The 11,665-nt window shown below is 38.6% G+C and overlaps 1 protein-coding gene across 2 annotated transcripts; it reads left to right on the forward strand.

The window, feature by feature from the left end:
* The first annotated feature begins 1,579 nt into the window (after positions 1-1,579).
* abhd6b (abhydrolase domain containing 6, acylglycerol lipase b) lies at positions 1,580-10,238 on the forward strand. 2 transcript variants are annotated; one of them, XM_034172674.1, is made up of 9 exons: positions 1,580-2,006; positions 2,151-2,282; positions 3,850-4,006; positions 4,158-4,271; positions 4,372-4,504; positions 5,598-5,755; positions 9,476-9,530; positions 9,617-9,717; positions 9,908-10,238. In XM_034172674.1, exons 2-9 carry the CDS (start codon positions 2,158-2,160, stop codon positions 10,085-10,087), a joined length of 1,023 nt encoding a protein of 340 aa, XP_034028565.1. In that variant the 5' UTR covers positions 1,580-2,006; positions 2,151-2,157; the 3' UTR covers positions 10,088-10,238. The 2 variants fall into 2 exon arrangements, with proteins under 2 accessions (XP_034028565.1, XP_034028566.1); XM_034172675.1 differs by having other exon boundaries at positions 1,580-2,282; positions 9,661-9,717; positions 9,908-10,078.
* The last annotated feature ends 1,427 nt before the right edge of the window (positions 10,239-11,665 follow it).

The following is an 11,665-nucleotide window of genomic DNA, read 5'->3' on the forward strand; positions in this document are numbered from 1 at the left end:
TCTCTGATTTATTCTCATGTTTATGCTCTGTCCTGATTCGCTTCATAATTATATCATATTCGGTCCTAGTTGTCTGTTTGATCTCGGTTCTCTGTTTTTTCCTTTGGCCCATCTGATTATGTTCTCACTTCACATCACTGCACCTGCCTTGTGTTTGATTCTGTCTGCTTTGTATTTTCATTCACTCCCGCTTTTGCACCTGCTCACGTGTCTTTGTCGCTTACATTGCTCCACTCTGTGCTTTCCTTCCTTCACTATCTTGCACTGTGCACAATCTTTGTCTCCCCTGGTCATGCCCCCTTCCAGAGACTTCCACACACCTGCTTCACATCACCCTGATTTTTTTGCTCCTTATTTAAACCCTCACAGTCTCACAGCTTACTGCCAGTTTGTTGTCTTTTGTACACATTCCAGCCTTTGTATTCAGTCCTGTTTCACCTTGCCGTGTACCGTATTCTGCTCTGTGCTTTTTGTCTGTGCCTTTTGCCTCATCCCGGATAACTGTGTTTGCTCGTGCCACCGAACCCTGCTTGATCATGACTGCGTATCTGCCTAACCCTGTTTGTACCTCTACTCCGCTGTTTGATTACCTGTGCACTGAACCTAAGCCTGGAATAAAGACGATGATTTCTCTTACACCAAGGCCTAGTCTGGGAGTCTGCATTGTGGGTCCAGCCGGTTTGGGTGCCTGGTAGCCGCCAATAGTGGAGTTGCACAGTGAAGATTTTCTTTCAACAAAACAGATCAAATCTATGCTTGAATCTCTGATGTGCCTTCTGGCAAATTTTAGCTGAACTTTCAAAGTTTTTTTTTTATTTAAATAAAACCTTCTCTATGCCACTTCATCATGAAGCTGTATAACTGGTGATGAAAAACTCAGAACTGGCAGTGTGTACAATTTCTCCAATCACAGCTGCAGAGGTCTTGGTGGCTTTCGTCACTAATCTTCTTATACATCACTCAGTTTTTGAGAACTGTCTACTCCACACAAATTTACCATAGAGTACCATGCTGTTTGTATTTCTTCATAATTCATGTAAAGTCAAAGACATAATCAGTGTCTTGGGAATCTTCATGTATCCATCCCCTGACTTGTCCAAAGAAAACTGCATGTAAAAGTGATGGTTTACATGTGATATACTAAAAGGGGCACTTACTTATACACATCATCATTTTGGCTTTTAGATTTCTATTTCTTTCAAAGTTTGAAGGGCAAAATTTTACAAATTTTAGCATACAAAGCCTGATTTTTTTTTTTTTTTTTGGATGTCCTTAAAGAAATTCTAACATGTAAAAGCTCACAGGGGCAAACACTTTTTCACACCACTGTATACTCCAAATCCTATACGATGTGAATATATCTTTTTTCCCAGACAATATACAACCCCTTTTAAATGATACTTACAAAATAAGAAAGATTGCTTCATTTTAACAGGGTAAACTGTTGTCACTATTCTACCAATTTGGCTAGAGATACAAGTATAAGTGCTATAATTTATTACATGTGGGTAAAAGTATTTACAGTGTGGGATTTTTGTCCTCAATTTACTGCAGCTGGCTGTTTGGACAATAATTTTATGTTACAAATATTTTGTTGATCCTTTGATATGTTAGAAAAAAGTGTGTACATTTTTCTTTAGTATTTTGAAATGTTTTATTGTATAAAATTTTTCACTGAGTGTCCTGATTCATTGCAGTCTAAGTCCAGCATGTACGTTCACTTTAAAAGATTGACCAAATGATGTTCTGGCCTGATCCCCCCCCCACCCACTGATGAGTAACAATCAATGAGTTTATACAGATGACATACATACCACAACCACAACTGCACTCCAAAATCACAGAACTTTTTTTATTAATTTGGGAAAGATCAGTTATTTGTAATTTCCACATTTATAATCTTAATTTTATTTTTTTATTACAAAAACGCTCAGCCGCCTGGGGCCTGATTCAGAGGTCACTTGTTCCTACGCGTGAAAGGCGGCAAAGAAGAAAAAAGCTTGAACGTAAGTTTTTGGAAACATAGCTGAAATTAAAACAAATTATGACTCAGATTACTGTTTAATGCATGGGTGTGTAATAATCATTGTGCCCTTTTACCAACATTTTGTGCTTGTGACATATGCATGTGTGTATTTTTTGAGTCTCAGGTGAGCGATGGCGGCCAATCTCGATGTGATGAACCTGATTCTCATTGCTGGGGGAACACTGGCTATTCCCATCTTAGCATTTTTTGCTTCTTTCCTTCTCTGGCCGTCAGCTCTCATTAAAATATATTACTGGTAAAGTATACATTTGATATATTAGTCCAACACCGGTTCACATACTTTCCAGTTCACCAAGCATATTTCCAGCTCATAGTGTATATACATGCAAAAATGGGGAAAAAAAAATCTAAACTGTTATTGTTGTAGGTACATACATGGCTGTTCAATGAGCAAAAAGAAAATCATGTCAAAGGCAGAGGTAATATTTGCTCCCGTTTGTTTGTTTGTGAACAGCCTGAAGCCCACAGTTTTTCATATATCGTTATGAATTTTTTTTTTTTTTTTTTTTTTTACTGAAGATTCATATCCTGATAGGCAAGAAGTGATTCACTTTTTAAGTTCATAGGTTATAAGGCAAAGTCAGGAAAAAATCCCTGTCTTTAACATTGAACGAATTTTCAAAAAAAAATTTCTTTCATATTTGAGAGATTTATGTAGGATGGTTTCCTTTATCGACTGGCAAAGTTTGATCTGGATCTGATCCAGATTACAGATTTTGTGGCCATGTAAATTTAACATTGAAACCCCATTTAATGGAAATTTTACATCATAACTTAATCGCAGGGGTGGTGGCCAAGTGGTTAGTGTGCTTGGTTCCCGTGTGGAAGGTCCCCCCACTACATTTCTCCATGTAATGTGGTGTTGTGTCAGGAAGGGCATCTGGTGTAAAACTTGTGGCAAATCAACATGCAGATCCACCTTGGATGTGCTGTGGCAACCCTGAGTGAAAACAAGAGAGCAGCCAAAGGGACTTACTTTACACTATGTCTTAAGCAAACATGCCCTAATCACTCTCATATTTGAAAGTGAGGTGCAGACTGGCATTCACTATTTCCCGACAAAGTCTGATCTGGATCTGATCCGGATTGTAGATTTTGTAAACATTTGAATTTAATATTGAAAAGCCCATTTAATGTATATTTTCATTATGTCTTAATCAAACATGCCCGAATCACTCTCATATTTGAAAGTGAGGTGCAGATTGGCACTCACATATTGCCTGAAAAAGTTTGATCCGGATCTGATCTGGATTGTGGATTTTGTGGACATTTGAATTTAATATTGAAAACCCCATTAATGTATATTTTACATATCTTAATCAAACGTGCCCCAATCACTCTAATATTTGAAAGTGAGGTGCAGACTGGCACTCACTATTTCCTGACCAAGTCTGATCTGGATTGTGGATTTCGCAGACATTGGAATTTAATATTGAAAAGCCCATTTGATGTACATTTTGGATAATATCTTAATAAAAAGTGCGTCAATCACTCTTATTTGTGACAATGAGGTGCAAATTGACACTCAATAAATAGATCAAATTTGATCCGCATCTAATCCGTATTGTGGATTTAGCAGATATTTGATTTTTTTTAACATTGAAAAGCCCTTTTGATCTATATTTTGGATTATATTTTATCTTATGAAAAGCCACTTCTAACAGGACTTTGATCTTGAAAATGTTTTCCAAGGTAAAAATTTGTGGAATTGGAAACTAGTGTTGGCGGAGGTTTGCGCTCTACGTGCGCAGTGCTAGTGTTCAAATTTAAGTTCCAGTATTCATGTCTATGTCGATGTACAGGTACTGGCGGAGGACTCTGGGCTTGCAGATCCATTATGCAGATTGCGGAGGCTACTGCTTCTGTTATTCCTGCAGAGGAAAGCCAGGAGTCAGACCTTCTATATTAATGCTGCATGGCTTCTCTGCTCACAAGGACAGCTGGCTCACTGTTGTAAAGGTCAAAGGATTAGAAGCATTATAAGTTACAGGATGCTTAATCTTTAAAGGGCTTCAGAATGATTGTAGCTCGACTTGTTTTAGTCATTTTTAAGTGGAAAGTGCACAAATAATGATTTTGTACTGAGCTCATGTTCCATTGTTTGTCATAGTATCTCCCAAAACATCTGCATATTATCTGTGTGGACATGCCCGGCCATGAGGGAACAACACGCACCAGCACAGATGATTACTCCATTCAGGGGCAGGTCACAAGAATCCATCAGGTACCATGAAGTAGAGAGAGTAATTAAAATAGATGTCTGGATTTACCAGGTAGCTAAATCATTCCACTGACACTCTGTTTGTATCCCGGTTTCTTTGCAGTTTGTGGAAACCATTTACTTAAACAGGAAACCCTTCCATCTGGTTGGAACATCCATGGGCGGACATGTAGCTGGGGTTTATGCGGCCTACTATCCTTTAGAAGTCTGTAGCTTGACGCTCATTTGTCCAGATGGTCAGTAACTGTGTGTGTGCTGCGTTTTCACACCATGCCACCCTCCAAGCACAGTGTCAACTGACCACGTTTGGCATTTAAAGGAAGAGATCACTTTTTGAAACATTACGCGGATTAAAACATTGTTTTCAGTCAACCCCCTGAGTGCTTTGCTCACCTTTTTTCCTTTGTTTCATATGAGAGACAAACTGCTCAAAGCAAAATATGTGGGTATCAATAAGGTAACTAGAAAAACCTGAGAGCTTATATTTGATTTGCTCTGGTAGACTCGTGTGACCCCTACTCCCACTGAAACAAATTTCCACCAAGCAAGCCAGAAATTGTGCTGGTTCATGGCCAGGGAAACACACAACAGGGCCAAAATGTCACAGCTGATGTCACCTCAACATGCAAGTGTTACTCCTCATTTGAGTGTCCCCAAGCAACAGCTTGTTAAACAAGCTGTTGCCAGCAGTACCCAAGGATCCTCCAGAGAGGCCTTGAACCAAAGATGTCTAGTCTTCACCATAGGTTCACTGGTTAGCAGCCAAGTCTTGCAACCATACAGGAAGACAGGAAGCACCTGAACCTGAAAGACTTGGACCTTCATTCAGTTCAATTCAATTCATTTATACTGCAAAATCACAACATACATCCCCTGAAGGCGCTTCACAAACATAAGGTCTAATTTTACCCACCCCCTGAGCAAACACATTGGCAAGAGTGGTAAACTCCCTAAGGCAGTTCTTTTGATTATAGGAAGAAACTTCAAGCAGACCAGACTCAGAGGGGTGACCATTTGCTTTGGCCATAACAATCTGACAAATGCAGACTTTGCTGTCATTGTAAATCCATTGCCATAGAACCAACAGCTTGCATACATAACATGGTTTCTTGGTTCAGTCATTCCATTTTGTTCCTAAATTCTTTTCTTGAAAGGATACTTAGAATGATTGAATTTAATGACTCACAAGACAGTCATCATATAACAAATACATCTCCCTCTATTTGGACATTCATTTGCAGTTTGCTCTACATATTTTATGCTAAGTTTATTTTTAAACTGTGTATAATGGATTGTGACTTATCAAAAAGCACTGGTTTTAACACACAGGTATAAGGCATCCATGTGAGAGCAAATTTGACAATCATTTGCAAGACCTGGAGCAGAGCAACTTCACAGTAAACATCCTACTGATGCCAACTACACCTGAGGAGATGGAGGACATGTTCAGACTTTGTTCCCATGTCCGTTTTAAGATCCCTCAGCAGGTCAGCTCCACACTTTGTGAAATTCACTTTGTGGGCAGTTAACTTCCATAAATGTCACAAAATGTGTATGTTTCATGAATGTTTCCTACGGTGCATGACCCGCTTTGCTGCAATTAATCCACCGCACAAGTAGACTTTTGCCTTGATTGTTGTCATCTTGATGTTGGTGACAAATTAAATTATTCTCAAATATACCAAACCAGTTCCCTTCTCCATTAAATCACCATAAACCTAAAGAGAGACAATATAATGTGATTCTTTGCAGGCATCAACATTAAGCATTTTCAGGTCCTACTGGACAAGTAGGACAGACCCACTTGTTCTATTGCTATCCTGACTTGTCCCATGGCAGCGGGTTTGGCACCTTTTTTTTTAGTCATAAGATCTGCCATTGTTATTTATTCATTTATTTATTTTGTGGAAACTTGATCACAGAGCCTTGCTGATGATTCCATGAATTATACACACATGATGATGCATTATTTTTTTGTATGTATAACTACAAACAATTCATGAGCAGTGATGCTGGTTACGCGTTACTAAGTAACGGGTTACTCTAATCTGACCACTTTTTTTAGTAACGAGTAATCTAACGCGTTAATCTTTCCAAACCAGTAATCAGATTAAAGTTACTTCTCCAAGTCACTGTGCGTTACTGTTATTTTTGCATTGTGGGTCGATAGCTGCATTAAACTTGGTCCGTGGGCAGGAGGTCGGGGTTCGACTGAACTGCCCACTTTAAGCGAGCTGTGAGCTTTTCATCCGCGGTTTATTGCAGCAGCTATGTATCAACATAAAGTTGTGCATTTATTGATGATGTAATGACAGCCTTCTCCCCAGTGCGTTTACCTGACATGCAGCCCCATATCATCAGTGACTGTGGAAATTTACATGTTCTCTTCAGGCAGTCATCTTTATGAATCTTATTGGAACGGCACCAAACAAAAGTTCCAGCATCACCACCTTGCCCAATGCAGATTCGAGATTCATCACTGAATATGACTTTCATCCAGTCATCCACAGTCCACGATTGCTTTTCCTTAGCCCATTGTAACCTTGTTTTTTTTCTGTTTAGGTGTTAATGATGGCTTTCGTTTAGCTTTTCTGTATGTAAATCCCATTTCCTTTAGGCGGTTTCTTACAGTTCGGTCACAGACGTTGACTCCAGTTTCCTCCCATTCGTTCCTCATTTGTTTTGTTGTGCATTTTCGATTTTTGAGACATATTGCTTTAAGTTTTCTGTCTTGACACTTTGATGTCTTCCTTGGTCTACCAGTATGTTTGCCTTTAACAACCTTCCCATGTTGTTTGTATTTGGTCCAGAGTTTAGACACAGCTGACTGTGAACAACCAACATCTTTTGCAACATTGCGTGATGATTTACTCTCTTTTAAGAGTTTGATAATCCTCTCCTTTGTTTCAATTGACATCTGTCGTGTTGGAGCCATGATTCATGTCAGTCCACTTGGTGCAACAGCTCTCCAAGGTGTGATCACTCCTTTTTAGATGCAGACTAACGAGCAGATCTGATTTGATGCAGGTGTTAGTTTTGGGGATGAAAATTTACAGGGTGATTCCATAATTTATTCCTCAGAATTGAGTGAATCCATATTTTTTCCCTCTGCTTGGTCTAAAAAAGTAACCGTTACTGACTGCCACAATTTTTTTTCCTGATTTCTTATAGTGTTTCTTACAGCCAGAAAGTTGCCATTTGAAATGACTTTAGTTTTGTGTCATGTCTGTGATCTGCTTTTTTTCTACAAAATTAAACAACTGAATGAACATCCTCCGAGGCCGGTGATTCCATAATTATTGCCAGGGGTTGTGCGACTCGTCCTCACCTCTTAAAGCGCGGTGACAACAGCACACCTGCACTGAGCTTTACAAAGACATTTTATTTTTTTCCTCCTTTATTTAGAATTCTGAGCTGAGCCGCTCCGTATCTGCTGCTAAAAACAGATGATCCTCCGCGACGCGTCAACAACTAACACTATTTTCCACTCAAATGCATCTAAACTCTCTTTCTGAGGACCACATGATGTGAAAACTCAATAAAACTTTTTTACCTATAAATCTGGTCATGTTTTCTGCAGAAATAAATGTTATCCATTCTTTGTGCTCAAACGCCAAAGCAGGGGCGAATCCAGTGGGAATAGGGGCGTGGGGCAGGGATCTGCCCCCCCACAACACCCCTAGATTAAAGGTCCAGTTTTGAAGCCGTTTTTTTACTACAACTACTAATATTGCTTAAAATAATAATAATTTCGACAAGTAAAATGTTTAGAGAGAATTTAAATGTTAGAAAAATGTTAGAAAGAATTTAATAGTTACATTTATAAACAATGTAGGCTAGAAATTGCAAGTTTTACTGTTACAGTGCTATCAACAGTTAAATATGAGGTCAAGAAAGAGGTCTTTATTTTACTTTTTATAAAATAAATAAATACTTGTTTTATAAAAAGTATTTATTTTCATTGAAGTCAAGAAAGGGTGACTGTAAAGTGAGTTTTGGCAAAACAGGTATCGTTGTCATGTTGAGGTGGCAAAGGGTTGTTGTCGGTAGCTGGGGAAAGTAACTAAAAAAGTAACTAGTAATCTAACTTAGTTACTTTTCCAATTAAGTAATCAGTAAAGTAACTAAGTTACTTTTTAAAGGAGTAATCAGTAATCGGATTACTTTTTCAAAGTAACTGTGGCAACACTGTTCATGAGAATAACCTGGACCAAACCTTGGTTCTTTTGGAAAGGTGCAGGAAAAATGTTCAATGAGATCAAAGAGAAAGTTTGGGCCAATATACGCCTATACTAAGTTACTGCGACGGGCCATTTATTTGCTGTCAAAGACCAAAACAAGAATTTTTCAACAGCAGAAATTTAAGTCCTCCGAGTAATTTAAGGCTGAGATCCGTTCTCTTGAATCAGTAGGCCTGTAGTTTCTCAGCTCCCTCCAATTGGAATGTTCTCCAATCCGAATTGAAACTGTCCAGACTGATTCCTTGAATACCTTACAGTCTATTTTACGAGATCGCGAATGGGATTCTTTTGCGCAATGCCTATGTTTCTAAATCAAAATCTGTTTGAAACTTTATATCATGTGCAATGTTATGACCAAGATGATTGTATTTTATTTATCACCAATGTTCTCATGTTGACTTTAACCTGTCCATTATGACATGTGCTGTTGCCTTTCTTGGCCAGGTCATCCTTGTAAAAGAGGTTTCGATCTCAATGGAATTTCTATCTGGTTAAATAAAGGTTATTATTATTATCAGGGGTGCACATAACTGGTACTCGTCATGCTCATGTGTGCTAAAAATCATTGATGCACAGCAGACAGCACACAGAGGGAAACACTTTTCCTACAATCTGCCTTCTATGAAGCACTTCCCTTGTGTTTTCTGCTGCGCATCATTTATTTTTAGCACGCACAAAAACACCATGAGTATCAGTTATGTGCATGCCTGAATTATCAACATTTGAGTTGTGGATGGGATGTTTTTGTCCCTCACCTTAGACTTACTTTACTTACTTTAACAGAGGCTTCCTGTACACCCCATTGAAACTTGCATTTTATAAATAATTTGGCATCAAAATTAAGAACATATTACCAGCAATTCCTGACATGTTTCATAAAGACCAAATTAGTTACATCTGTATCTGGGTCAGGCAATAATATTTGGTTATTTTCCTACTGTTTATACTGTACATGTGCTTTCATAGATTCTGCAAGGATTGGTTGATGTCCGCCAGCCTCACAACAAATTTTACCAACAAGGTATATTGAATTTACTCTCACATTTTCTTATAATGGTAGTAGTATAGTCGCTGTTGGCTAAAATTAAATTTCATTCATTCTTTCAGTATTTATGGAGATTGTGCAAGAGAAATCAAGATATGCCTTACAGGAGCATTTACATTTAATCTCATCACCATTACAAGTGATCTGGGGAAAACAAGACCAGGTACAGTAAATGTGATATTTGTATCATATTAGTACCAATCTGCAAAGGTTCAGAGTGTGTACCTGGCATCTACACTTCTTAATTATTCATAAAGTTTCATAGACCTGTGTATTCTTATGGTGGTGACTATGGTCCATCACCACATGAGAATGTACCACACCAATATGATAACTGATCCGTATTTTTCCAGGTGGCAGATGTCTCAGGAACCACGGTCATTGCTGAGATTTTGCCTGAATGCAGAGTGGATCTCCTGGAAAACTGTGGCCACTCCGTGGCGATGGAGCGTCCATGTCGCACTGCCAAACTCATGTTAGATTTCATTATCTCACAGCAGGACTCCAGGGGTGGCACCAAAAAGTCTTCATGATTTTTTTCATTGTACATAACACACCTTAAAGGTCTGGTGAAACAAAAATAACCAATGTATTCAATGTATAATTTTGAGGAAAAAAATGGATCTTACGTAGATTGGGGAACAGCTGATTAGATTTTAATAATTATAAACATTAATAAACATGTTTTTTCCCATTCACTTTTCTCTTCCTTTAAAATCGCAAGATATGGCAGTTTTTCAACAATACAATATTTACATTTCCAAAATCTTGTATGCAGAACTCTTTTTATGCCCACCCTAGATTATGGATTAGCTAGCTATTATGGCCTTTTATTTTTTCATCTTTTGGCTGCCCTGTAGTTGCTTAGGGTGGCCACAGAGGATCCATGATATATCCACATTAGGATTTGGCACAAAAGACCAGTGGAAGCTATCTTAAGAAGAGAGAGATGAAGATTTGTGCCCACCATCCTTCCATGCTGAGAAAGAGCACTACAGATGCAATGTTTGCTTTGAGAATGTTGATGAGCAACTACAGAGAAAACCAGGTGGAATTTCTTTGTGTGTTTGAGCATTTAGAAAACTCTTATGTTTGTGTACTGAGGGAGGACGTGGTGAGCTATGGTGTAGTGAGTCAGGAGTGTTAGTATGTAAGTGTGTAGGATGTGTATGAGGACAGGGTGGCGCCAATGGGGTGTGCGGTAAGAATGATGGATGAGTTCAAAGTGTAGGGGGGAATTGCATCAAAGTGAATAATGGTGCACAGTCATGATGTCATAGCCCTGCCTTTCTACATTCAGCCACTCTCAAAATGAATGACAAGTTGTTGTTGTCAATAGTGTAATTTAACATACTTTTTTGTCGTGGTGGATCCTTTATGGGATTTATTTTTGTCTCTAGCAGAGTACTGAAGAGATGAAGGATAGGTGTGAAGAACGCTGAGTCTGTTGTGACTAATAAAATAATTGCAGGAAAGACTTTCAGCTTTTAAAACAAGTTATTCTTTCTTGTTGTTGTTGGGAGACGAAAGCGGCTGCGTCGTCCTGCCTGGGTGAGAAACGCACCTGGAGTAAACACCAAAGGATTTCTTTAAAAACATGGCATTTATGCGCAAGTAATTCCCATGATAAGGAATTAACACATTTCCAGACATCATCTTTCAAAACAAGGGTGTCTTATGTGGGTAACTGGTTTTTGGCAGGCTGTGATGATGAATCTGGCTGAAAGGATGTAACAGGTCAGATTTAAACACGCTGTGCTGCTTTGTAAAGTTCTAGCTTTTATTGCCACATTGATTGGCTCCTTATGCTGGTTATGCACATGCTACACATCGTTTTTTTTTTTTTTTTTTGTGGAAGCATTACAATGTCACATACAGGCCTGTACTACAGCATTGTCAGACAGTTTGAACAAATGTGAACCGAGATACTTGTTGAAACAGTGCTGTGTTTATGGAACACTTTTTGAAAACGACAAAGAAAAAGATTAGGGAACGTAGAAAAGCTTGAATCTTCGACTGGACTGGGTTGCTTGATGTGAGGACGTTTCGCTTCAAAGTTACATTTGTGGGTGGACAAGGCCGTAGACTTCAGATATTCTGAACCCTTCTCA

Source organism: Thalassophryne amazonica, chromosome 6, assembly GCF_902500255.1.
Source record: "Thalassophryne amazonica chromosome 6, fThaAma1.1, whole genome shotgun sequence".
Taxonomy (NCBI): Eukaryota; Metazoa; Chordata; class Actinopteri; order Batrachoidiformes; family Batrachoididae; genus Thalassophryne; species Thalassophryne amazonica.

Coding starts and splice junctions, on each gene's coding strand:
- abhd6b (XM_034172674.1), top strand. CDS start 2,158: ATGGCGGCCAATCTCGATGTGATGAACCTGATTCTCATTGCTGGGGGA. Junction 4,505..5,597: donor GACGCTCATTTGTCCAGATG/GTCAGTAACTGT, acceptor TTTAACACACAG/GTATAAGGCATCCATGTGAG. Junction 9,718..9,907: donor TCTGGGGAAAACAAGACCAG/GTACAGTAAATG, acceptor GTATTTTTCCAG/GTGGCAGATGTCTCAGGAAC.